Here is a 27,235-nt window from a genome sequence, read left to right as displayed (position 1 = left end):
TCAATCAGTAAATACTTACATCAAAAGTTACTGAGACCAGGGACTTCTCTGGTGGTCCAGTGGGTAAGACCCTGTGCTCCCAATGCAGGGGGCCCGGGTTTGATCCCTGGTCAGGGAACTAGATCCCGCATGCATGCTTCAACTAGGAGTCCACATTCTGCAACTAAGATTCCGCATGCCACAACTAAGACCCAGTGCAGCCAAAAAAATAAATATTAAAAAAAAAGAAAAAAAGTTACTGAGACCAGGGGTTTTTAAATTGTAGTTCTTGGAGTTTGGGGATTTTGTCAAGGACATTTATGAGTTTATGAAAGAGCGGAGGGTACAAATAATCAAAGCCACACTTATTTTGTATTTCATAAAGTTATTGGGATTACATGTAAAATTTTGTTTGAAAGATGGGATATGTTCTATTAAACATCTGGATGTCACTGACTGTACAGACGCTTTTCAAATGTAGAGGTTAATAATAATAATAATAATAATGCATATTGAGCATTCATTAAATACCAGGCACTGTTTGAGTGCTTAAGACGCACTAACTTATTTCATCCTAACATCAATCCAGTGATCATTATCTCAATTTTAAAGACGTAGAAATCAAGGCACAGAAAAATTAAATACCTGTCCCAGTTAGTAAATGAAAGAACAATAATCAAACTCAGGCTGTTTAACTCCAGTACGTTCACTCTTACCCACAACATTAATTCACTTTCTTAGGACCTCCTTAGAATAGAAAAATGGACAATCTTAAAAGTCAGAAAAAAAGAGACAAAATAGACTCAATGAAGTTTCTGATCAGAAAAGCAGCAATACAAAAGTGGTATTAAAAATATTCATCTGGTAATTAATGTAAAATAAATAATAGGAGAACCTAACTTTGGGTACTTGGGCTCATTCATTTATTAATGAATATTAATTGAGCTAGTTATCATCCTTTGTGATTAGGCTACATTAATGAACAAAGCATAAAGAAAATTCTGCCCCCTTGGACTTTCTAATGGATCCAGAGACTAGTTACCTTGGCCCAAAGACCTGGCCTAGGAGGCTAGCAAGGAGCCTACAGAGTGTTAGTTGAAAAAACAGTCAAATTTTTTTCCATCTAAAGGCTATGGCAGAGATAGAAGAATGAGAAAATCAAAAAGCGGGACTAGGTTTGGAGAGAAACATGATTTTGAATAGCTATCTTTCAAGGAATAGCAAGACATCCATTTATGAATATTTAGAAGGCAATTAGCAATACAAAGTTGGGGCTTTAGTGAGAGTACATTACATGGATACCATAGCCATTTCCCACTGAGGTAATAGCCAATCCAATGGCAGGTTTTAGCTGGAAACATAAAATTCAATCAATAGTCTGATAGAGGAGAACCAGCACACAAAATACAGAAGTATGGTGAATTCCCAAAATAGTGGAATGGGAAAAATCAAAAAGAAGCACTCAAAGTAACAAACTGATTTGCTAAATATGTGAAAAGAGTAACAGGTAGTACATAGTCAACACAATTACAGCAAAAAGATAAGAGTCATCTGTGAGGAGCAAAACATCAAAAGCAATTGAGATTTTAAGGTAAATGAGACAGAAGAAAAACCTTTGAATTTGGAAATTATAAAGCCATTACTGATGTGGAAAATGAAATCTTGGTGCAATGTGGAATGAAAGCAGGGTGAAAAGAGAACATAAAGAGTTCGTATATGTCATTTGTTTTGCACATATAGTACAAGGAAGGGGAGGACTAGACCATTAGGAAGAAGGGCATGCTTCATTTTGGTGGTAACTGCATCAAGAACACTACAGGATTTTGAAACCACAAATTAGCTGATGATTAGAGAAAACTTTACTTAGCTTTGGAAAAGCTGTGCTTCAAATAGCTTACGGATAGCCCAACTAATTCCTTAGTCTTTCCACTACTATATGCTACTTCCAATAGAGTAATACAAACCTGTCACTTGTTTTTAATAATGCTTGCTCATTGCCCCAGCAGTTTTCTCTTAATCTACTATCTTTGACTTCCTTGCCTTAGCTTACAGTAACATTTTAATACAGGGACTATAACAATAATGCTGGACTCATTTATAATTCTATCTCTTCAAACACACTTTCTCACATGAAATGTTGTTAGGATTAATTAAAAAGAAAGTAAAGTGACAAATAAGAAAACCCTCTTTCAAAAAGATTTTTTAAAAGACCTTTGCTCTGAAAGGCAGATATGAATCACTGATTAATCATTTGGGTATTAGCTAGGTGTAATAAAGTTCTCACACTCTTTCACTCAAGCTTTGTTTCAGTCCAACTGTGCCCTCTACAGTCTTATCAAGTGAATGAAGGTGACTTTAGCTTGCAAGGAATCTGATAAGTCTCTGATACTCAGTCCACACTTTTCAGACAGGAAAGCAATATTTGATTCTTTATAAAAATTTCCGACCTATTTAATATGGGGGAACTCTCTAAGATAAAAGGTAATTAAATTTAACAAGTGGATACATTTGCTTGGCTGTGTGATGACCACTGCAAAAGAAAATAAAGTTTTATATAGTCTAATTGTGTCCTTCGATACTGAAAACTATTATTAGTGACAATGTGGAATTTTACCTGAGCCCTCGAATCCTGGAAAACAGCAAAAGTTAAGATATCCCTCTGCCCTTTGTGTTGTGGAAAACAGCTTATTCCTAAGAACCACCACAGATGCCTCCTCTTGTTTACCTATGGCAATGCCAGACAAAGATATTCCAAATTGCCATTTTTTTTGTCTCATAAATTATCATCTGAAGTGTTTATTCCTACTAATCAATTGGAACAAACTGCTTATTAATCAAACTGTAAAGTTTCACTCCTTCCTCCAGGCTCCAGAACTCGGACTCACTGTCAGACTGAGTCAACAGATAATCTCTCCTAAGAACAGGCTGACCTCAGGGTAAAATATTCTCTGATCTACCACCCACTCAAGCTACTCTTTTATCCCATTTGCCCACACCCTACCCTTAATACCCTTGTTACTTCCTCTCAAGAGAAGAAAAACCCCTTTTGATTAACCACTGAGAGGCTTGCAGATCTTAGGGTCACAGCATTCTCCCTAATGCAATAGTTCTCCTCCCCCAATTGCAATAGGCCCCTCCTTGCACTTACCCTTTTGAGTAAAGTTTCTCCTTACTATGCTGCTATTGTTTGGGTTTTTTTAGTTGACATTGGCAACTGATAGAAGAAGTAAATATTGCTGCATCTGGATATATGTGATAATGGGGGATTGAAAACTCTAAAATTTTTATTTGATTTTTATTGGAGTATAGTTCTTTTACAATGTTGTGTTAGTTTCTTGCTGTACAGCAAAGTGAATCAGTCATACATATACATATATCCGCTCTTTTTTAGATTTCCTTCCCATTTAGGTCACCACAGAGCACTGAGTAGAGTTCCCTGTGATATACAGTAGGTTCTCATTAGTTACCTATTTTATACATAGTAGTTATATATGTCAGTCCCAATCTCCCAATTCATCCCATCCACCCCTTCCCCCCTTGGTAACCGTAAGGTTGTTCTCTACATCTGTGACTCTATTTCTGCTTTGCAAATAAGTTCATCTCTACCATTTTTCTAGATTCCACACATAAATGGTACTATACAATATTTGCTTTTCTCTGCCTGACTTACTTCACTCTGTATGACAATCTCTAGCTCCAACCACATCTCTGCAAATGGCACTATTTCATTCCTTTTTATGGCTGAGTAATATTCCATTGTATATATGTACCACACCTTCTTTATCCATTCTTCTGTTGATGGACATTTAGGTTCCTTCCACGTGCTGGCTATTATAAATAGTGCTGCAGTGAACACTGGGGTGCATTCATCCTTTCCAATTATGGTTTTCTCTGGATATGTGCCTAGGAGTGGGAATGCTGGGTCATATGGTAGCTCTATCCTTAGTTTTTTAAGGAACCTCCATACTGTTCTCCATAGTGGCTGTACCAATTTACAGTTCCACCAACAGTGTTGGAGGGTACCCTTTTCTCCACACCCTCTCCAGCATTTATTGTCTGTAGATTTTTTGATGATGGCCATTCTGACTGGTATGAGGTAATACTTCACTGTCATTTTGATTTGCATTTCTCTAATGATTAGTGATGTTGAGCATCTTTTCATGTGTTTGTTGGCCACCTGTATGTCTTCTTTGGAGAAATGTCTATTTAGGTCTTCCACCCATTTTTTGATTGGGTTGTTTGTCTTTTTGATATTGAGCTGAATGAGCTGTTTGTATATTTTGGAGATTAATCCCTTGTCAGTTGCTTTGTTTGCAAATATTTCCTCCCATTCTGAGGGTTGTCTTTTCATTTTGTTTACGGTTTCCTTTGCTGTGCAAAAGCTTCTAAGTTTCATTAGGTCCAATTTATTTATTTTTGTTTTTATTTTCATTACTCTAGGCGGTGGGTCGAAAAAGATCTTGCTGTGGAAAACTGTAAATATTAAATGATTTGGTTCATTCAGTGAATTATGAGTGTTAATGAATACATTAAACAGTCCACAAAGAGAGAGTCCTTTAAGCATCTGCTGTGTGCTAGGGTTTCCTCTACTAGGCCACAATTAGAAAAATCTGTTTGCTCAAAAAGCACATAGGTCAGTACAGAAGACTAACATAAAACCATCATGAGATGCATTGATAGAAATGTACACAAAGTGCTATGTTTACATTTGATAAAGTCATTTACTATGAGTGCCTAGGGTCTATGGCAGGAAAATGATGTGACCAGAAAAGTTTTAGAGTAAAGGTGATATCTGAGAAGACCATCAAAGAATAAACACGACTCTGTCAGATGAACAAACTGTGAAGAATCTGTATTTGGCATTGGGAACAAAGTGATCACAAAAAGCCCAAGTAATACCATGGTTCCTCTGGAGAGCAAAAGTAGTTGGAACTGACTCAACTGTAGCTCACATATGTAAGACAACTGAAGGGGAGCTGGAAAGATGAGCAGATACAAAGCAGCACAGCCTTTTACAACTATGAAAGTTGGGGACTGCACAACTCCAGTGGGTACCATTCATAATAATGTCAATGTGAATGACACAAGCTGGAGTTGTGTACAGCCCTGAGCAAGACCTCTGGGCAGGTACCAAATTAGTAGAGTATTTTTATGCCAAGTGTATAAGTTAGGATGCTTTTGGTAGCAAAAAAATGGAAACCCAATCTGTCTGTCTTCAACTTTAAGAGGATTTTGGAAAGAACATCAGGGCTCATGTAACAGAGGAGGACCCTATGGGGCCTTCCTAGGATAGAACCCTCCCCCATATCCTCTACTTTAGCTCCTCTCTGAAGTACATAGATAACAGTATTTGATGCACATTTCCTGCTTTACAGATGCTAAAACTCCCACCAAATGGAAGGTTAACTACTTAATGACCATGAGCACATAGCCCCCAGGCCTACTGGAGCCAAAGAATTGATGACGTTAACCCCTGTGACACTGTCCTGAAACCTCACCATCAACCAAACAGAGAACTGTGCACAAGCTGATCACATACCTTGGGACTCCCCTCCCTCACCTTGCCTTTAAAAACACTTTGCTGAAACCCATCAGGAAAATGAGGCTTTTTGAGTACTAGCTGTCCCGGACTCTTTGTATGGTGCCTTACAATAAATCACGGCAGTTTATTTCACCACAACCCAGTGTCAGTAGATTGGGTTTATTGCACGTGGATAAGTGGACCCAAGTCTGCTTCAGTGACACTCACAATACTGCTATGGGGCTTTTGCACAGCAATGGAAACCATAAACAAGACGAAAAGACAACCCTCAGAATGGGAGAAAATATGTGCAAATGAAGCAACTGACAAAGGATTAATCTCTAAAATTTGCAAGCAGCTCACACAGCTCAATATCAAAAAAACAAACAAACAAATCCAAAAATGGGCGTAAGGCCTAAACAGACATTTCTCCAAAGAAGACATACAGATTGCCAACAAACACATCAAACGATGCTCAGCATCACTAATCATTAGAGAAATGCAAATCAAAAGCTACAATGAGGTATCACCTCACACCGGTCAGAATGGCCATCATCAAAAAATCTACAGACAATAAATGCTGGAGAGGGTGTGGAGCAAAGGGAACCCTCCTACACTGTTGGTGGGAATGTAAATTAGTATAGCCACTATGGAGAACAGTACGGAGGTTCCTTAAAAAACTAAAAAAGCGAACTACCATACGACCCAGCAATCTCACTACTGGGCATATACACTGAGAAAGCCATAATTCAAAAAGAGTCATGGACCACAATGTTCATTGCAGCTGTATTTACAATAGCCAGGACATGGAAGCAACCTAAATGTCCATCAACAGATGAATGGATAAAGAAGCTGTGGCACATATATACAACGGAATATTACTCAGCCATAGAAAGAAACGAAATTGAGTTATTTGTAGTGAGGTGGATGGACCTAGAGTCTGTCATACAGAGTGAAGTAAGTCAGAAAAAGAAAAACGAATACTGTATGCTAACACATATACATGGAATCTAAAAAAAAAAATGGTTCTGATCAACCTAGGAGCAGGAAAGGAATAAACACACAGACATAGAGAATGGACTTGAGGACACAAGGAAGGGTGAAGGTGAGGCTGGGACGATGTGAGAGAGTAGCATGGACATATATACACTACCAAGTACAGAATACTAGAGAGCTAGTGGGAAGCGGCCGCATAGCACAGGGAGATCAGCTCGGTGTTTTGGGACCACCTGGAGGGGTGGGATAGGGAGGGTGGGAGGGAGACGCAAGAGGGAGGGGATATGGGGATATATGTATACATATAGCTGATTCACTCTGTTATACAGCAGAAACTAACACACCATTGTAAAGCAATTATACTCCAAAAAAGATATTTAAAAAAAAGAAAAAGAAAATAATGGAGGGTTTGTAAAGAAAACGGAAAAGCCAAAAAGTGCTGGATATAATTGAGGATTTCTGCATTAGGAATTCTGCAGCACTGTGAACTACAAGAAAATTGAGTAGGGGGATGAAGATTTAGGAATGTTCAACTTTTTATGAATTTAATTCCTTTTTTCACCTTTTTTTTATGAGTAATGGTTAAAATTTGAATTCCTTTATAAATTACTTTTGGGTGATTAACTGTGTTTTTTAAAATGCATCTCTGTACAAAGACTCTCTCAAATTTATTATGGTGGCCTAAATAAATTAATACATCTTGAAGGTCTTAGTGGTAAATCACCATGTTTAATTCCAAGAGAATTTAAAAGGTAAAGAAAAATTAGTTTCAAAAATATTTTCAACAAGTTGACATTTATGAAAATTTTTGAAAGATGAGCAGCTATGGGCATACCACCTTATTTTAGCTGATGAACTAATGAATACAGACTTCACACATTTTCAAAGTATTGAACTGCCTTTTCTTGTATAGCAATCCGCAACATATACCAGGTTAAAAAAAACCAATAATCTTAAACCATGATTTCTTCCCTAAAATCCCCTTTCTACTCATTTATAAATCCTCCTTAATATTAATTTTTTCCTATCATATTTCTCAGCCTTGATTATTTCATGTACTTGATGTACAAATGTATTGAACACTTACAATATGTACAAGATACTTTTTTTTTTAAAGCTACATGTCAGTTGACTCTTTTGTGCTTGGCACTGGAAGATACACTGTTGGAAGATTCAGCCCCTGCACTCAATTTTCTCACAGGTTAAAGAAGATTCAGACAAGTAAATCCACAATTCAACACTCTACTATAAAAGGTATGAGAAAGGGTTGCCCAGGGGGTTTTGATTGTAAAGAGCAGGAGAAACTATCTTTTCCTGGGTATGGGAGGATTCCTAGAGATGTTACCTGAGAAAAGGAAGATAAGAAGAAATTGCTAGGTGAATAAGGGATATTTTTTAGCTTTTATTTCTATTCAATTCTCACAAAAAAAGAAAAAGTCAAAAAAATAAATGAAGGTATGTGACTCTCAGAGCTCCTTAGGCTCTTTGGTATCTATATTTGTAGCTGGAGATACATGTGCCACAATTATGTTCTAAGTTAAGGGAGTCTGCGTGTGTCATGCATCAAGCATGTAGCGCAAGCTCATGTTAATAAAAATAGCCATTCAGGCATAATCAAGGTAGAAGAGCAACAACTCACTACATATTTACCGATACCTTTCCTCTAGTCTCCTCTCCTGTGTTCCTTTCACCCACCCAAATGTTTTGGTGTGTAAACCTTCCTCTCAAGACAATGGAGTCCACAGCATGGCCATCACAAGTTTGAGTGTTGAACAATAGGTGAGATCCCTAGTGAATAATTACACCCAGTTGGAGAAGACTAAACAGTGCTTGGAGCCAGGTGAGAGAAATAGTGTTTGGCTTATCTGCTCTGAAATAATATCTGAAAGACTCAATCCATAAAGTTTCCATATGGTTGAAAGCAAGTTGAAGAGTGAACACTGGGTCTTAACATTGTGTGTGTGTGTGTGTGTGTGTGTGTGTATGTTTTGATTCATCAAATGTTAGGGAGAAACATTTTATGACAGAAAGAGCACTGGCCCCAGAGGCATGGGTTTAAAGTTCTGTATCTGTCACTCTCTTGACAGGAGGCTTTTTTAAAAGCTCATTTAATGACTCAGTTAATGCTTTTTTACATATGAAAAAGAATGAGCCTTTTTCAAACTTAAAAGTTGGATGATTTCATGGTCACTTTTAGTCGCAGCTTTTTAAGATTCCCCATCTAAATAAACTCTTAGGCTCCATGACGTGTGCCCAACCTAGACATGCCGAAGGGGCTTTGAAATCCTGGCCCGCTTTCAGCCAACTTTATGCATTTATATCAGCTGATTTGTTACTTGATAAAAATGTTCAGGATAATGCAGTCCCTTTTTTAAATGTTGTAGAAAAGACCACTTCAGAAACAGATTAGAACAGCTATGATAACGGACCGGAGTCCTGAGGCATCGAGCTGAGAATTCCATCTCCCCCTGCATGAGAGAGGCAGGTCGTTACCCTCTACAGAATCTAAGTTGGGGATTTGCTCCCTAACCCCCTAACTCTGGCTAACAGCTTCCCATCAGCCTACCATCTGTGAATGAATCTGGACCTGCAGATTTATAGTCTCAGTTGGTACCGTGTCTTAGGATGTGGAGGACAGCTCGCTTATTATTCCCTAATGCTGCTTCTTCTCAATCTTAAGAGCTAACTCAAGATTTAGTGAATAAAATATACACACGTTACATGAGCTACTCAGATTCCCTCCCACATTGTGTCTTCCAGACTGAGGAGTTCTTCCAACTGCCTATTCTCAAACCCCCAACCTCACCCACACCTTCAGCTGAGGAGCTGCTTCCTCAGCTGCAATGGAAGGGGGAGGCTTCTGGAAGCCTTCCATTGCCAAACGATGCAGAGGACACGGGTTCGTGCCCCGGACCGGGAGGATCCCACATGCCGCGGATCGGCTGGGCCCTTGAGCCATGGCTGCTGAGCCTGCACGTCCGGAGCCTGAGCTCCGAAGCAGGAGAGGAGACAACAGTGAGAGGCGCGCGCACAGGAAAAAAAAAAAAAAAAAAAAAAAAACCACAGGAAAGCATTGGGGCAGTAAGACGGGCAGTGGACATGAACAGGCCCTTCATACAAAAACAGAAAGACACCAGTCTGAAAAGACCACAGAATGAAGGACTCCAACTACGTGACATTCTCGAAAGGGCAAAAATACACAGACAGTAACAAGACCAGCAGCTGTTGGGGGCTTGGGGGCACTGGGCGGGTGAACAGGTGGCCCCCAGGGATGTTTCGGGCAGTGAAATGGTTCTGGGTGACACTGCAGTGGTGGCTGCAGGTCATCACACCTGTCCAAACCTGAACAGTAGGACACAGAGAGTGAGCCTTGATATAAACTACAGACTCCAGGGGAGAATTAGGTGTCAATGCCGAGCCATCACTGAGATGACGCGCCACACAGGCCAGAGATGTTACCAAAGGAGGGAACCCAGAGGGACGGGTATAGGAAAGTGCGGTCTGCTCGATTCTGGTTCTCCTATAACCCTAAAACTGCTCTAAAGACTGTCTACCAATTAAAAAGAAGAAACGGCTTCTAAGCACGTGAAAATACTCTCAACCTCATTCACGATTCAGAAAAACCCCAAGGGAACGTCCATACTGCTTACCGGGGCCTAGGATGAGCGGGAACACGCCGCGGCCTCGCCCCTTCCTGTCGGGCATCGCGCTGGAGCCCAGAGTCCCCCTGACTTGACCCACCGCACCCCACCCCGCGTTTCATGCCGTCCACAGTCTCTACACATGACATCTTTTGAGCAGATGACTCACTGTCCCAATTACAACGTTTCAGTTTCTCCACAGGAAGAAACCAAAACCAGCATAGAGGGGAGGCTCTTCAGTCAAACTCAGGGTCTGCCTGCCTTCACGTCCCGCTTTTCCTGACGGGAGGCCCACATCCTAAGGAGGGAGGTCCTTACCAGCACCTCAGGAGCCTCATCCAGTCCACCTCACGCTGCTCTGAGAGCCTCGCCAACCTCTGCAGCTACCCAAGTCCTGGGCACTTGAGGGCCGTCCCCCTTCCCTGAGTCACTGAGCCACGTGCTCTGACAATGCATTTCAAACCAGGCTCTCGGACTTCCCTGGTCGCACACTGGTTAAGAATCCGTCTGCCAATGGTGGGCACACGGGTTCGAACACTGGTCCGGGAAGATGCCACATGCTGCAGAGCAACTAAGCCCGTGCACCACAACTACTGAGCCTGCGCTCTAGAGCCTGCGTGCCACAACTACTGAGCCCACGACCCGCAACTACTGAGGCCCGCATGCCTAGAAGCTGTGCTCCACAATAAGAGAAGCCACCGCAATGAGAAGCCCACGCACCGCCACGAAGAGTAGCGCCCGCTCGCCGCAACTAGAGAACAAAGCCCGCGCGCAGCAACAGAGACCCAACGCAGCTGAAACTGAATAAGTTAAATAGTAAACAAATAAAAAATTAAAATGAATGAATAAATAAATAAATAAAAGCAGGCTCTGCTTTGTCAGCACTCTGGAGTTCCCTACGTATCGACGGGCAGGATTCCCGTCCTCTCCTGTAATTACGTCTGTGAAGTGCCTTTCCCGAGGAGAACAGAAGCTCCTGGAAGCAGGGAATTGCTTCTTAAGATCACATGCACAACCTGAAGACATTTGATGCTTATGTCAAAGATAAAAGACACAACACTAGATGGTGTGAAGGGTCCTCGAGGCCAAGAGCCAGGCAAGCAGGACACTTCCTCTGGGGACCCTTCCATCAGCAGAGAAGAAAATGTCCGTGGCCAGAACTGGCACTCAATTCGCTTTGAGCTGAGAAGCACCCATGTAATTACACAGGCTCCCCAGAGAGTAATTACTCCATTTAAGAAAGGAGACGGCTTTTCAGGCAGGGAGGCAAGTGCAGTCTTCCCAGCTGGACGCACTGTGTGCTGATGGTCACGACGGAGCTGGGCCCCAGAGCTCTGCTCTCCCCTCAAACCCCCAACCTCACCCTCACCCTCAGCTGAGGAGCTGCTCCCCTGAGAACAGAGAAGCCATCGGAGGGCTTCCCCACCTGCAACCCTGCTCAGCCATCCCCTCCCCACTCCAGGACCACGGGCAGCAGCTCTGCCCTCCCCCACACGCATCTACTGGATCATTCCCACTGTTATTTCTCCCATCACAACACAACACAACACAACACAACATCCTCCCCGGACCTCAGCTCCTACCCCAGCTACTGTCCAGTTTCTATTTTCCCCGTCTCAGCAAAATGTCTTGAAAAAGTTGGAACCAGAACAAACCCAGTTCTCCCACTCCTCTCTCCTAAGCCTCTCCGATCAGGATTTTACCCCACAGATCCATCCAAACGCATCATCAGCGAGGTACGATCTCCCCCCAGTGCTGGGCTCGATGGTTAATGGCTCCACAGAACGGCAACCTCGTTTGTCCAGTCACCCAGGGAACCTCTAAAGTGCTTCCCACATGCAGACAAAATGCTGTGATTCATATTTTAGGAGAAATACTCAGCGTGGAGAATACACTTGAGCTGCTGGACGAAAGAGGTAGCGGCACAGAAGAAAAGTTTCTGTAACTACAGAAATGAACAGATAAGCTGTTTTAATGGTAGCAAGTATGGGATGAAGGAGAACGAATAAAAACCATTTAGAAGACGACATTAACAAGCCTCACACTACAACGTGGTAACAGAGGATGGAGAAGGCCTTTAGAATGAACTCATTTTTCTGGGCAGGTGACAGGCTGGATGATGCAACGATGAGTCGCCAGGGACAACAGGACAAGGCAAGGGGCAGGGGAGCTGTAAATAACCATTTCTGGATCTACTGGATCTAGTAATCCGAGGTGCCCTTTGGACCAACTCCATAGAGATGCTGGCAAGTGGCTGGACAGAGGCATCTATCTGGTCCAGGTGGGAGAACCGACAGAGTTGGAGGTGAAAAGCACCAGAGGGTGAGATCAGACGGGTTGAAGAGTCATGAACCAAGGGGGAAAAGACAACACACAAAGAGGGCGGAAGAAAGAATCAGTCAGGAAGACAGCAAGGAGAGATCTGTCACAGAAACCAACAGAGCAGACTCTGCAGATGGCAAGGCGACAGTGGTCTGAGGTGACGACTGGCAAATCTCCACTGCTTTGTATGCTGGATGCCAGGTCACCTCAACCGGATCAGGTTCCGTGGAGGGGCAGAACCAAGACCGCAGGCTGCACGATACAATTCAGCTGGGAAACAAGAATCTTTGCCAGAGACCTCACTGCATGGTGTGTAACGCGACCCTCTGAGATTGTAAGAGACAAAGAGGGAAATTTACTGGAAGGGTGACAAGGCTGTTCTTCCAGATGATCCTCATTGCATCCCTCGACTGAGCACTGAAAACAATGTACCTATGTGACAACGGTGTTCTACTGAACAGACAAGTTATATGCACTGAGTGCTCCCTGGACAGCACGCTCTCGGCTTACAGGAAGCACAAGGAAGGCACCAACGTCAACACGTTAGGGGCTGTTGCTCAGGAAGGCTCGCGGCCTACAGCGGGATCCTCAAGGAAACCTTTTAATGCTCGAGAACAAAAGTGCTTCGGCAGGACCGTGTAAGTCAAGCAAGGGATGGTGTTTTGCCACAAATGTCAAGAACACGAGGCTTGTACTGTGGCTCTAAGAGGATCCTGGGATCTACACGTAGAACGTGCCAGAAACACTTGGTGCTGACCTGCTCCTCTACGCTTTGTCTAACCACATCTTTTACCTACTCCTACTTTCCCATTTTAACTTTTGAACTATTCGCCTCCCAAGGTGTTATCACAAAAGAACAGCAGCAAGTAAACACATAAACAGCAAACTCACCAGAGGCTGATTCATTTTCCGCTGCTCTTGGAACAACGTGCAGGACTGTGACAGTGGAGGCGGACCTGGAGAAGGAAAACGCAGGCAGTGAAGCTACGACTGAAGCGGCTCGGGATGCACGAGCACCCGCCTCGCGCTCCACAAGAGACACCTGTGGGAGACCCGTCCTTTCACCTTCAGAAGGGCCTGTGAGAATAAGGAGGGAGCAACCACCCTCAGGTCTGTAGCTCCCACGTGGCTGTGGTACCTGAGGGGATACTTTATTTTTCCGTAGCGAGTGTACATTGAATCCTATTAAAATAAACCTCCGTCATTAAATATGAAATTAAAAAACGCTTATAGTTTATCTCTTCTCAGTCTGTTAACAACTTAGATCAGAAAATCCACAGGATACCCAGAATAAAGGAACACACTCAGGTGCGTTTCAGTCTTGCAATGATTTGTACAAACTTTACAAACTTAAGTGCAACGCTCAAAAACATCTTTTATTAAAACTGACTTTAAGTGGACAGAACACCTGCCCTAGGAGTTTGGAGTCCTGTGAGCGACCCCACGTGCACACCCGGTGAGGGTCTAGGACAAGTCATCTCCCTCCTCAGGCCCCATCGCTTCCTTCCTCACCCGAGGCAGCAGGACAGAAGCCCTGCAGACTCGTCCTGCACCGATTACACTGGGCGACTCCACAGGGCACAACCCAGGGGGGCGGCAGACGCTTACAGTAGACAACCAAGGTGCTGACGCGCCTCGAGACACACGTGCGAGATGCCGAGAGGGCGACAGGAGGGGGAGGACGAGGAGGAGGTGGAGGATCGGGGTTGGACGGAGGGGAAGACGCGGCACGTCCCGGCCGAGCCTGTGGACCCTGCTCCCCCAGGACACCCAGAGCTCACAAGTCCCAGGGGAACCCCATCCGGAGCAGCAGGCCCTGTCCTCCAGCCCGGCCCCTCCACCTCCGGGAAGCGGTCAAACCCTCCAGGTGGCTCTACCGCGGGGCCCAGGGCGGGCTACCCCAAGCCCTGCTCTTCAAGGGCCGCAGGCTCCACAACCAACTACAGGCCTGCAAACGCAACACCTACCCCGTCGGGACTCGCTCACCGGCCCCGCGGGCTCCCGAGGCTCCGGTCCGGGGGCTGCTCCTCGGGCGCGCTCCTCTCTCGGGGTCCCTCCGCTCCGCCTCCCGAGACCACTGGGCCAGAGGAGCCGGCTCTGGGCCCACGTCCCTCCCGGGACCTCGCTTGGCCCCGCGCTGCACATGGTCGGGCACTGCACCGCCGCCGGCCGCCCGGCCACTCCGGCCCAAACGCGGGCTCCACGGCTCGAGCTCGGAGGTCACAGTTCCAGCCTCCGCCCGGCCCACGCAAACCCTCGCCCGCACAGCCCGCTCCCGCGGGCTGCCGGCCGGCCCGGACAGCGCACCGTCCCGCAGGCCCCGAAATGCTCGCCCGCAAGAGGCCAAGACGGGGGAACCACGGCCAGCGACGACCTGGGCACGCACAGGAAGCGGGGGCGGGGCGGCGACGGTGCGCGTGCGCCAACACGCACACATCATGAGGCGCACCTGCGCAGGCGGACGCCCGAAGTCCGCCTGCCAAAGCCCGCCAGGAGCGCGGGACAAGTACCCGGACTCCAGAAGCCTCCCAGAAGTCTCCGTGCCGTCAAGATAGTGAGCGTATGAAATGTCTCCATCTCATCTGGCGCTCAAGTGCTGCTGTGCTGCGAGGGTGTGCCGCCTGGACCAGGGACTCCATTGCCCATTTGTCTTCACTCCTGTTAGGGATCAAGGAAAGGTGTGGCCTCAAGTGGGGGCTGTGTGATGGTCTCCAGGGTCCCTGGTCCCTTCCCGGCCCTGGGACATTTCGGGTTACATCTGAGATTCCCCCACCACCAGGAGAGGGGAAGGAGGGTATCATGTTCGCTTAACTGAAACGCTACAACTTTCATTCAAATCCTAGAATACAATAAATGCCCAGCCATGACACAAACTAATATTGCCCACGGAAGGAAAGGAAAATAGAAACTGTAGCTGTTTAGATTACACAACCAACACATTAAAAACTACGAAAATCAGAACGTACACACAAACCGAAAACAGAAAACAGATACCTGGGATCTTACCTCTTAAAGAGGATACTGTTTATGTTAGGTAAAAATATCATTTTTCAAAAATGGAATCAGAAGGGTAATGATTTATCACTATTTATCACTGGGGGTGAAATAATATAACTGTGTTCTTCGCCAACTGTTCCTTAAAAGCTGCTAGGGGAAAAGTTAAAAATAAAATCTCCAGGGACTTCCCTGGTGGTCCAGTGGTGAAGACTCCTAGTTTCCACTGCAGGGGGCACGTGTTTGATTCCTGGTTGGGGAACTAAGATCCCGCATGCTGCGCAGCACAGTCTCATTAATTAATTAATTAACGAACACACAAAATAAAAATAAAAATAAAATCTCTCGCCAACCGAGAAAATCCTCTCCACAAATGTAGAGATAAAGAAAACGGTTTTACTGTTGAATAACCATTAAACCAGACTGTGCTGTGCACCCACAGGTGAACCACTAATGTTTGTGCAAATGAAATCAACCTCACCTTTTTTTTTATAGCTCAGCAGATAAAATCTGTTGCATACAGGTTCTCAAGATAAACGGGAACTTGCCTCATGGGAATAGACTTGACACCACCATAAAAATGGCATACATTCTTTCAGAGTACATCCTAAATTCACCTGGTCATCTCGGTGGTTGTCCATGCTAGTTAATACCCTTTATCCAAAGGAGAAAGACAACTTCTCCTATCTCTAGGACAAGCACGTACTTATAGCTCAGAGGAAAGTGCCTAACACCTAGCCTAAACTCCCCTGGTGACAGAGAGATAAAGAAGATAGCTCTCAGGTCCTTAACATAAACATTCCTGGGTTGTAATGCTGGCAAGAGACTGATTTAGCTTTTAAAAAGATTTAGATACTTACGAAAAGGACAGAGGAAGTATTTCTATTACAAGCGTCTTGAGGAAATCCTCTAAAAATGGAAATAAGAAGTGATGATTCATGCAAATGAATAAGCACCTAACCCATTCCTGATTTCCCCAGCTGAACTGCCACATTAAATGAATCCTGCACAAAATGTGTGCTTCTCCAAAACTGCTCTTGGAAGTGGCTGCTTAGAGCCAAGAATGGTCTTTTCCAGTTCTTGCTGCTGCTGACTGTGGCCTCTGCCTGAATTCTCACTGATGAAATGCTGCTTGTGTGGGAATGACAGCGACCACACCTCCTCTGAGCCTGAGCCTGGCAAACCTCCAGGGCGCATTTCTCGCATTTTCCAAGTTCACCACGTAAGGACATCAGCTACACGGAGTACCTTGCTGGGAAGCGCCTTGGAAGGGCAGTGCGCCCATGAGCACGCCACCAGGCCTCCAGTTCTCACCTCACCCACGTGCACTGACCGTGTCTCAGCAGAAGACTGGGGTGGCCTGTGAACCCCAGCTGCTGTGCCCACCTCAACACCTCACTCTATCCCTCCAGCCCAGAGACATGCTGGGCTCCCCAGCCCCCTGCCCTGGACACTCTCTGCAAGTCTTTCTATTACAAGTTGTCTTGAGGAAATGCTCTAAAAAAGGGAATAATAAGTACAGAGTCATCCCAATGAACAGGATGTCCAGCAGTGAGCTGATGTCTCTCACGACTCACCCCTCTCTCCAAAAGGTGAAAAACTGTCATTTCATACATTTCCCCCTTTTTAAAGTTGTTGAAGCTAGGAGGGTAAACCTGGACCCTGCGATTTCACCTTGACCAGAAGCAGCAATGGCCACCTTTTAGTTTGCTTTCATTAAGATCTCTTCATATATATGGAGATTTACAATATAAAGCTTTCTCTTTTTGTATCTGCATTTCTATTAAATACAGATATTTTCCCTACTTGGTCACTTATCTATTTTTATTGAAGTATACTTCGTTTACAATATTTCAGGTGTACAGCAAAGTGACTCAGTTACATGTATTTATGTAAGAATATATGTATTCTTTTTCAGGTTCTTTTTTCCATTATGGGTTATTACAAGATATTGAACATAGTTCCCTGGGCTATACAGTAGGTCCTTACTGTTTATCTATTTTACATATAAAAGTGTGTATCTGTCAATCCCTGTTATCTTTTTAACTTAATTTTTTACTCTCACATTCTGTTATACAGACACTTAAAAAGATATTTTGTGTTCAAATCTTTCACTTTCACTTCATACTTTTCATCAGCTTGGACACTGTACTTGAAGAAGCCTTTCCCATCCTGCATTTCCTAAGTAGTTGCCTGTGTTTTCTCCTGTTTATTTTGGGTCTCTTAACATACCAATTTTATCAAGATAACTGGCACCCATCTTCAGGATTTGTAAAATCATTTTCCTCTTAAAGTCTCTCAACCATTTTTTTCAACACTAACACATCTACCACAACCAGGAAACGCAATGTTTAAGAAGAAAACTCAAGTTTGTAATCTAACAGAAAAGGACAGGCTCTTCTTTGAAGCTCAGCGACACGTCTTAATTTAAAGGCAGGGGAGGGACTTCCCTGGTGTTCCAGTGGTAAAGAATCCGCCTTCTAATACAGGGTACGTGGGTTCAAAGCCTGGGAACACTGGTCCGGGAGCTAAGATCCCACACGCCACGGGGCAATTAAGCCCGCGTGCTGCAATTAGACACGATGCAGCCTAAGAGAGATAAATAATTTTTTACAAATAAAAATTAAAAAAATAAAGGCAGGGGAAGCAGGAAAGTGACCGTCTCATGTGAATTCCTTCTTATTCAAAATACAGGTCGTAGCAGTTTACTTGGGCTGCATCACAAAATACGACACACTGGCGGGCTTAAGCAACACAAATGCACTGTCCGACATTTACGCAGGCTGCAAGTCTGAGATCAAGGTGTCAGCAGGGTTGGTCCCCTCTGAGGGCTGTACGGGAGGATGTGCTCCAGGCTTCCTGGTGGAGAGGGCGGTTTCCTCACAAGCACATGCACTATGTATGTACCAGGTAGGTGCCTGGGCTGAACTCCGATCCCAGGGCTGCTCATCCGCAGCAGCACCAGGCCGCCGGAGGGCTTGTCACGGACCCGTTGGCAGGAGGACTGCAGGCTGACACAGACGTCCGCTCAGCTGTGGACCCATGGCCCGGCCACAGCCCTGACAGAGGCTGCCTGGTTGAAATCCAGGTCACGGTTCACCTCCCTCCTGCTTATTGCATTCAATGACGCCTTGAAGACCCCCTACTGCACCAGCCTGGGTGGCACATCCCACCCAGTCATTTCCAAATCAGAAGCATGTCAATTGAGAAGGTTAAAATTAGGCCCTGGCTCAGTGCTGTGGAATTAGAATCTGTGAGGCTGGGTCCAGGCATCTGTGTTGGAATATTTTCTCCACGTGACTCTCATGCCCAAAGGATTGTATTGACGAAGCACTTCTGCTTCACCCTACTGATATTTCTGCACGAGAGCTACAGCCGTTGTTATATTAAACTGCATCCACAGGAGGAAAAGAGAGGAGGAGAGGTGATAGTTTTGCTTATCTCCAAACACGCTGTTACTGAACCAAACTTGGGTCCACTCGCCCGCACGCACTAAAGCCAATCTACTGACACGGGTCACGGTGAAGGAAAGTGCCACGTTTATGGCAGGGCAACAAGCAAGGGGTCCAGGTATCTAGGGCTCAAAAGGCCCCCACTCCCCAGTGGCTTTCAGGGAAAGGTGTTTACAGATGGGGTGAGGCTGTTGGTGGGAATGTACACTGGTGCTGCCGCTGTGCAGAACAGTGTGGAGGTTCCTCAAAACACTAAAGCTAGAGCTACCGTAGGACCCAGCAATCCCACTCCTGGGCATATACCCAGAGAAAACCATAATTCAAGAAGACACATGCACCCCAATATGTACAGCAGTACGATTTACAATAGCCAAGACATGGAAGCAACTTAAATGTCCATCGACAGAGGGATGGATAGGGAAGATGTGGTACATATGTGTGATGGAATACTACTCAGCCATAAAAAAGAATGAGATTATGCCATGTGCAGCAACATGGATGGACCTAGAGATTATCATACTAAGTGAAGGATGTCAGACAAAGACAAATACCATATGCTATCACTCCTATGTGGAATCTAAAACAGTGATATGAATGAACTTCTTAACAAAACAGAAACAGACTCACAGACATAGAAAAAAAACTTAGGTTTACCAAAGGGAAAAGGTGGGGGAGAGGGATAGATCAGGAGGTTGGGGCTAACATATGCACACAACTATATATAAAACAGGAAATCAACAAGGACCTCCTGTAGAGCACAGGGATCTCTACTCAATATTCTGTATTAACCTAGGGAGTTCCCTGGTGGCCCAGAGGTTAGGATTCTGGTCTTTCACGGCCGTGGCCCGGGTTCAATCCCTGGTCGGGGAACTGAGATCCTACAAGCCACACAGCACCACGAAAAAAAAGCAAAATTCGGTAATAACCTAAATGGGAAAACAATCTGAAAAAGAATAGATATCTGTGTCCATATAACTGAATCACTTTGCTGTACACCGGAAACTAACACAACACTGTAAATCAACTATACTCCCAATATAAAATTTAAAAAATGTTTAAAGTGAATTACAAACGAGTGGGGTGAGGGAGAGGAGGTTGAGGCGTGTGTGGTCAGCTTGTGGACATTCTTCCGATTGGTTGGTGGTGAGGTAATCTGAGGTCAACATCATCAACCGGCTGGTTCCAGCTGGTCTGGGGTCTACGTGCTTGTGGGCAGCATGCAGTTACCTTCCTCCCCCCTGCTGGGGGCTTCAGTCTCTGCAAAACAGCTCCAAGGACGTGGCTCAGAACAGTATCTACAGCCCTTGAGGAGGAACTAAAGGTCCTTGACTTTGTTTAACGGCTACACTAGTATTATTTGGTCTTTTGGGACTCTTTTCCTTGCTTTTGGCACTTTCTCCCTTCTCTGATTAAATTGTTTGTTTCCAACTCACGGAAGGCTAGGAGGCTAAAATTTTCTAAAGACAAGAAGCAGGCAGAAGACATGGGGAGAATCCGTCCCAGGAAGGCCCCACAAGGTCCTGCTCACTTACAACATCACATTCAATCTGGGCTGTTTACGCCATTTTTGGACAACATACCAACACATCTTAAGATGGGTCCCACCCGACTGTAGCACATTTGGACAAGGTGCGGTGGGGTGGGATTATGCAAATCCAGATCTGAAGACTAGATAAAGCAATCAGGGTATTTCACAGTACACAAGAGAAATTTTCATGGGGACAGAATACCAACCTTCTAATATTTGAAAGCCTGTTAGCCAAGAGGGAGAGTGAACTTCTGTTTTGTTATACAAGGACCCAATCAGCTGTGATGGTTGAAAGCATGAGGAACGCAAATCTGAATTCATTTGCCTCCTAACAATGCAACGTCTACAGCAGAGGGACACAGGTCCTCAAGCAGCAGTGCTTTTCCCAGCAGTGCAGACCCTGAGGAGAGCCAGGCTGTGGCAGCTCTGGAGGACCTCAGACACTCTTTGCACGGCCTCTGAGACCTAGAACATCTCAGAAAGTCCACGAGTGCAAACCAAAGAGACACTCAGTCCCTGCACCTTGGATGAACTGATTTGACTCTACGTATGCATTGCTTGGGCTAATTAGAAATATGGAAGTGATCAGAAGACAGAATAAACCTCTGGGCACATCCTGAACAACACAGATACTTCTCATCAAAGTCCAAACAATAATTCAAAAGCAAGATTCAGAGCCAAAATGTGGAAACAAACCAAGTGTTCACTGACAGATGAATGGATCAAGAAAATGTAGTGTGTATATTCACACAACAGATATTATTCACCCACAAACAGGAAGGAAAGTTTCTAATTGATACAAAGACCATTTATGTATTTTTCAAAGATTGACATTTCTTTGTATGAACAGTGAAAATTTAACAATTCCACTTTTAAGAGGAAAGGTTAGTGTTTCTTTGTAGAAACAATTAAGTCTCAGCAGTAGAGGCATAAGCACACACGTGCACACAGAGTAAACAGAACAGCGCCCCACTACCTCCCCGCAATCTGATCCCCCGATGAGCCTTGCTGATTCTCCCTTCAAATACAGAGAACCTGTTTACTTCTCTCCATCTTCTCAGACATCGTCTTCCTGGACTACCACGCCAAATTCCTAACCTTATCTGGGTCTCCCAACTTCCACTCTTACTGAATCCCCACCCCATCCATTTATGCAGCAGCCAAAATCAATTGTTCCCCTTTCAGTGCAAACTGGATCAGGACACCTCTCATTCACTGCTTTCCCACTGCACTTGGCAAACATCTGAACTTCTTCAGACCCACGGTTTTATTTCCTTCTCACTCACTGTGTACTGTGTACTGTCCACACTGGCTTTGGGGTCTAGGAAGGAAATTTTGACACAGGCTACCACACAGATGACATGCGAAGACATTAAGCTAAGTGGATAAGTCAGATACAAATGGACAAATGTTACATGATTCCACTTCTGTGAGGTCCCCAGACGGGTCAAATTCAGAGAGACAGAAAGTGGAGTGGTGGGTGTCAGGGGCTGGGAGGGGGATGGGGAGTCAGTGTTTAATGGGGACAGAGTTTCACTTGGACAGGATGAAAACATTCTGGAGATGGATGGTCGGGATGGTTGCACAACAATGAGAATTCTTTTATTTTTCCTTAAGATTTTTGTTTTACTTATTTTCGGCTGCGTTGGGTCTTCGTTGCTGTGCGCAGGCTTTCTCTAGTGGCGGCGAGCGGGGGCTACTCTTCGGTGCAGTGTGCAGGCTTCTCATTGAGGTGGCTTCTCTTTGCGGCAGAGCATGGGCCCTAGGCGCATGGGCTCAGTAGTTGTGGCTCGCGGGCTGAGGAGTTATGGCTTGCAAGCTCAGTAGTTGTGGCGCATGGGCGTTAGGTGCTCCGCGGTATGTGGGATCTTCCCGGACCAGGGCTCGAACCTGTGTCCCCTGCATCGGCAGGCGGATTCTTGACCACTGTGCCACCAGGGAAACCCAAGAAAAAAAGCAAGACTCAGACCCAAAGGGGAGGAGTGGAAGTACGAGTTGGGAGGTTCAGAAGAAGCTTCCAGTGACACTGCATGACCCTGAGTTGGCTATTTTCTTCTCTGCATCTCGGCTACCATATACTTCCTACCCTCATAGAAAAATAACCTGTCTGGAATTGGAAATTTTTCCATTTAGTCTTTTTGTGCATGTGACATTTTTATTCAGAAAAATAATCTGTGTTGAACTGGAGTTTTTTCCATTTAGTATTTTGTACATGTGACATTTTTATTCAGGTAGTGAAATCTCTGGGTCAACAGTGATACCACATTCTCAAGATTTTGATAAGTAGACTAGAACTTCTTAACTGGAATCAAGGGGCAGGCTTTGGACAATCCATGGACTTTGTGACATCCAAAGGTGCCCTTTGTGTGTGTGTGTGTGTGTGTGTGTGTGTTTGTAGACACCCTTTGAAGGGTGCGTGAGCACCTGTAGTTTTCTATGATTTTAGCTTCTCCAAATGGCTCTTGGACTCAAAGGTGCCTGAGGGGAGCGGACGTGTACTCCCCCAGTACAGAATTCTGAACGCAGTGTCAGTAAACATTCAGCCAAAGAGCTTTGCCAAATGGCGTGTTTTAACGTAACTTTTTAATCCAGTGAGTCGATGTACCTGGGATCTTTTTTTACATACTTATCTCATTCTTTATTTATTTTTTTTGGGGGGGGGTACGCGGGCCTCTCACGGTTGTGGCCTCTCCCGTTGCGGAGCACAGGCTCCGGACGCGCAGACTCAGCGGCCATGGCTCATGGGCCCAGCCACTCCGCGGCATGTGGGATCTTCCTGAACCGGGGTACCAACCCGTGTCCCCTGCATCGGCAGGTGGACTCTCAACCACTGCACCACCACGGAAGCCATTATCTCACTCTTATAAGGCTGAAACGTTGCTGCTTCCCCTAAGTTTCCTTGTCCCTCTCCCCACTCTCCCACCAGGCCGTGGAAGAGGAATGGGAGGGAGGGGGAGAGTCCAGCAGGGAGAGGACAGTGCACCTGCTGGGAAGCGGTAAAGAGGGGTGCAGGGTGGGAGGGAGGGAGACACAAGAGGGAGGGGATATGGGAACAGGTGTATATGTATAACTGATTCGCTTTGTTATAAAGCAGAAACTAATACACCATTGTGAATCAATTGTACTCCAATAAACTTGTAAAAAAAATTAGAACTACCATATGACACAGCATTTTCACTCCTGGATATATATCGAAAAAAATAAAACCAAAAAACATTAATTTGAAAAGATATATGCACCCTAATGTTCATGGCAGCATTATTTACAATTGACAACATATGGAAGCAAGCTAAGTGTTTATTAAGAGATGAATGGGTAAGGAAGATGTGATATATATACATACAATGGAATACTACTTAGCTAAAAAAATTTTTTTTTGAATTGAAATTGTATCAAGTATCTTTTCCGACCACAATGCTATGAGACTAGACATCAATTACAGGAAAAGAGCTGTAAAAAAATACAAACGCATGGAGGCTAAACAATACACTACTTAATAACGAAGTGATCACTGAAGAAATCAAAGAGGAAATTAAAAAATACCTAGAAACAAATGACAATGGAGACATGACGACCCAAAACCTAGGAGAGGCAGCAAAAGCAGTTCTAAGAGGGAAGTTTATAGCCATACAATCCCACCTTAAGAAACAGGAAACATCTCGAATAAACAACCTAATCTTGCACCTAAAGCAATTAGAGAAAGAAGAACAAAAACATCCCAAAGTTAGCAGAAGGAAAGAAATCATAAAGATCAGATCAGAAATAAATGAAAAAGAAATGAAGGAAACGATAGCAAAGATCAATAAAACTAAAAGCTGGTTCTTTGAGAAGATAAACAAAATTGATAAACCATTAGCCAGACTCATCAAGAAAAAAAGGGAGAAGACTCAAATCAATAGAATTAGAAATGAAAAAGGAGAAGTAACAACTGACACTGCAGAAATACAAAAGATCATGAGAGATTACTACAAGCAACTCTATGCCAATAAAATGGACAACCTGGAAGAAATGGACAAATTCTTAGAAATGCACAACCTGCCAAGACTGAATCAGGAAGAAATAGAAAATATGAACAGACCAATCACAAGCACTGAAATTGAAACTGTGATAAAAAATCTTCCAACAAACAAAAGCCCAGGACCAGATGGCTTCACAGGCGAATTCTATCAAGCATTTAGAGAAGAGCTAACACCTATCCTTCTCAAACTCTTCCAAAATATAGCAGAGGGAGGAACACTCCCAAACTCATTCTACGAGGCCACCATCACCTTGATACCAAAACCAGACAAGGATGTCACAAAGAAAGAAAACTACAGGCCAATATCACTGATGAACATAGATGCAAAAATCCTCAACAAAATACTAGCAAACAGAATCTAACAGCACATTAAAAGGATCTTACACCATGATCAAGTGGGGTTTATTCCAGGAATGCAAGGATTCTTCAATATACGCAAATCAATCAACGTGATACACCATATTAACAAATGGAAGGAGAAAAACCATATGATCATCTCAATAGATGCAGAGAAAGCTTTTGACAAAATTCAACACCCATTTATGATAAAAACCCTGCAGAAAGTAGGCATAGAGGGAACTTTCCTCAACATAATAAAGGCCATATATGACAAACCCACAGCCAGCATCGTCCTCAATGGTGAAAAGCTGAAACCATTTCCACTAACATCAGGAAAAAGACAAGGTTGCCCACTCTCACCACTCTTATTAAACATAGTTTTGGAAGTTTTAGCCACAGCAATCAGAGAACAAAAGGAAATAAAAGGAATCCAAATCAGAAACGAAGTAAAGCTGTCACTGTTTGCAGATGACATGATGCTATACGTAGAGAATCCTAAAGATGCTACCAGAAAACTACTAGAGCTAATCAATGAATTTGGTAGAGGTGCAGGATACAAAATTAATGCACATAAATCTCTGGCATTCCTATATACTAATGATGAAAAATCTGAAAGTGAAATCAAGGAAACACTCCCATTTACCATTGCAACAAAAAGAATAAAATATCTAGGAATAAACCTACCTAAGGAGACAAAAGACCTGTATGCAGAAAATTATAAGACACTGATGAAAGAAATTAAAGATGATACAAATAGATGGAGAGATGTACCATGTTCTTGGATTGGAAGAATCAACATTGTGAAAATGACTCTACTACCCAAAGCAATCTACAGATTCAATGCAATCCCTATCAAACTACCACTGGCATTTTTCACAGAACTAGAACAAAAAATTTCACAATTTGTATGGAAACACAAAAGACCCCGAATAGCCAAAGCAATCTTGAGAACGAAAAATGGAGCTGGAGGAATCAGGCTCCCTGACTTCAGACTATACTACAAAGCTACAGTAATCAAGACAGTATGGTACTGGCACAAAAACAGAAAGATCAATGGAACAGGATAGAAAGCCCAGAGATAAGCCCACGCACATATGCTCACCTTATCTTTGATAAAGGAAGCAGGAATGTACAGTGGAGAAAGGACAGTCTCTTCAATAAGTGGTACTGGGAAAACTGGATAGGGACATGTAAAAGTATGAGATTCGATCACTCCCTAACACCATACACAAAAATAAGCTCAAAATGGATTAAAGACTTAAATGTAAGTCCAGAAACTATCAAACTCTTAGAGGAAAACATAGGCAGAACACTCTATGACATAAATCACAGCAAGATCCTTTTGGACCCACCTCCTAGAGAAAAGGAAATCAAAATGAAAATAAACAAATGCGACCTAATGAAACTTCAAAGCTTTTGCACAGCAAAGGAAACCATAAACAAGACCAAAAGACAACCCTCAGAATGGGAGAAAATATTTGCAAATGAAGCAACTGACAAAGGATTAATCTCCAAAATTTATAAGCAGCTCATGCAGCTCAATAACAAAAAAACAAACAACCCAATCCAAAAATGGGCAGAAGACCTAAATAGACATTTCTCCACAGAAGATATACAGACTGCCAACAAACACATGAAAGGATGCTCAACATCTTTACTCATTAGAGAAATACAAATCAAAACTACAATGAGATATCATCTCACACCAGTCAGAATGGCCATCATCAAAAAATCTAGAAACAATAAATGCTGGAGAGGGTGTGGAAAAAAGGGAACACTCTTGCACTGCTGGTGGGAATGTGAATTGGTACAGCCACTATGGAGAACGGTATGGAGGTTCCTTAAAAAACTACAAATAGAACTACCATATGACCCAGCAATCCCACTACTGGGCATATACCCTGAGAAAACCATAATTCAAAAAGAGACATGTACCAAAATGTTCATAGCAGCCCTATTTACAATAGCCCGGAGATGGAAACAACCTAAGTGTCCATCATCGGATGAATGGGTAAAGAAGATGTGGCACATATATACAATGGAATATTACTCAGCCATAAAAAGAAACGAAATTGAGCTATTTGTAATGAGGTGGATGGACCTAGAGCCTGTCATACAGAGTGAAGTAAGTCAGAAAGAGAAAGACAAATACTGTATGCTGACACATATATATGGAATTTAAGAAAAAAAAATGTCATGAAGAACATAGGGATAAGACAGGAATAAAGACACAGACCTACTAGAGAATGGACTTGAGGATATGGGGAGGGGGAAGGGTAAGCTGTGACAAAGTGAAAGAGCGGCATGGACATATATACACTACCAAACGTAAGGTAGATAGCTAGTGGGAAGCAGCCGCATAGCACAGGGAGATCAGCTCGGTGCTTTGTGACTGCCTGGAGGGGTGGGATAGGGAGGGTGGGAGGGAGACGCAAAAGGGAGGGG

The 27,235-nt window shown here is 43.9% G+C and overlaps 1 protein-coding gene and 1 pseudogene across 14 annotated transcripts in view; both read right to left on the bottom strand.

The window, feature by feature from the left end:
- LOC309808828 (centrosomal protein of 78 kDa-like) overlaps positions 1-27,235 on the bottom strand; it is a 1,511,271-nt pseudogene that overhangs the window by 1,229,510 nt on the left and 254,526 nt on the right. The gene's annotated exons all lie outside the window — the stretch shown is intronic.
- Positions 1-27,235, bottom strand: part of LOC309807088 (uncharacterized protein) — a 457,860-nt gene that overhangs the window by 419,121 nt on the left and 11,504 nt on the right. For 8 of the 13 annotated variants that reach the window (XR_014294485.1, XR_014294486.1, XR_014294487.1 and 5 more), the window contains exons 1-2: positions 14,427-16,301; positions 13,351-13,415 (exon numbers count right to left, since the gene is read on the bottom strand). Coding sequence is in view for 7 of the 13 variants with exons in the window: in XM_082626317.1 (XP_082482443.1) it covers positions 13,351-13,415; positions 14,427-14,899 (538 nt within the window). In the remaining 6 variants the exon portion in view is untranslated. Of the gene's footprint in view, positions 1-13,350; positions 13,416-14,426; positions 16,302-27,235 lie in introns of those variants that run through there. The other 5 variants (XR_014294488.1, XR_014294489.1, XR_014294490.1 and 2 more) reach the window with 5 other exon arrangements.

Source organism: Mesoplodon mirus (assembly GCF_964341445.2).
Source record: "Mesoplodon mirus genome assembly, chromosome: 7".
NCBI lineage: Eukaryota > Metazoa > Chordata > Mammalia > Artiodactyla > Ziphiidae > Mesoplodon > Mesoplodon mirus.
This window is presented reverse-complemented; position numbering and strand designations above follow the sequence as displayed.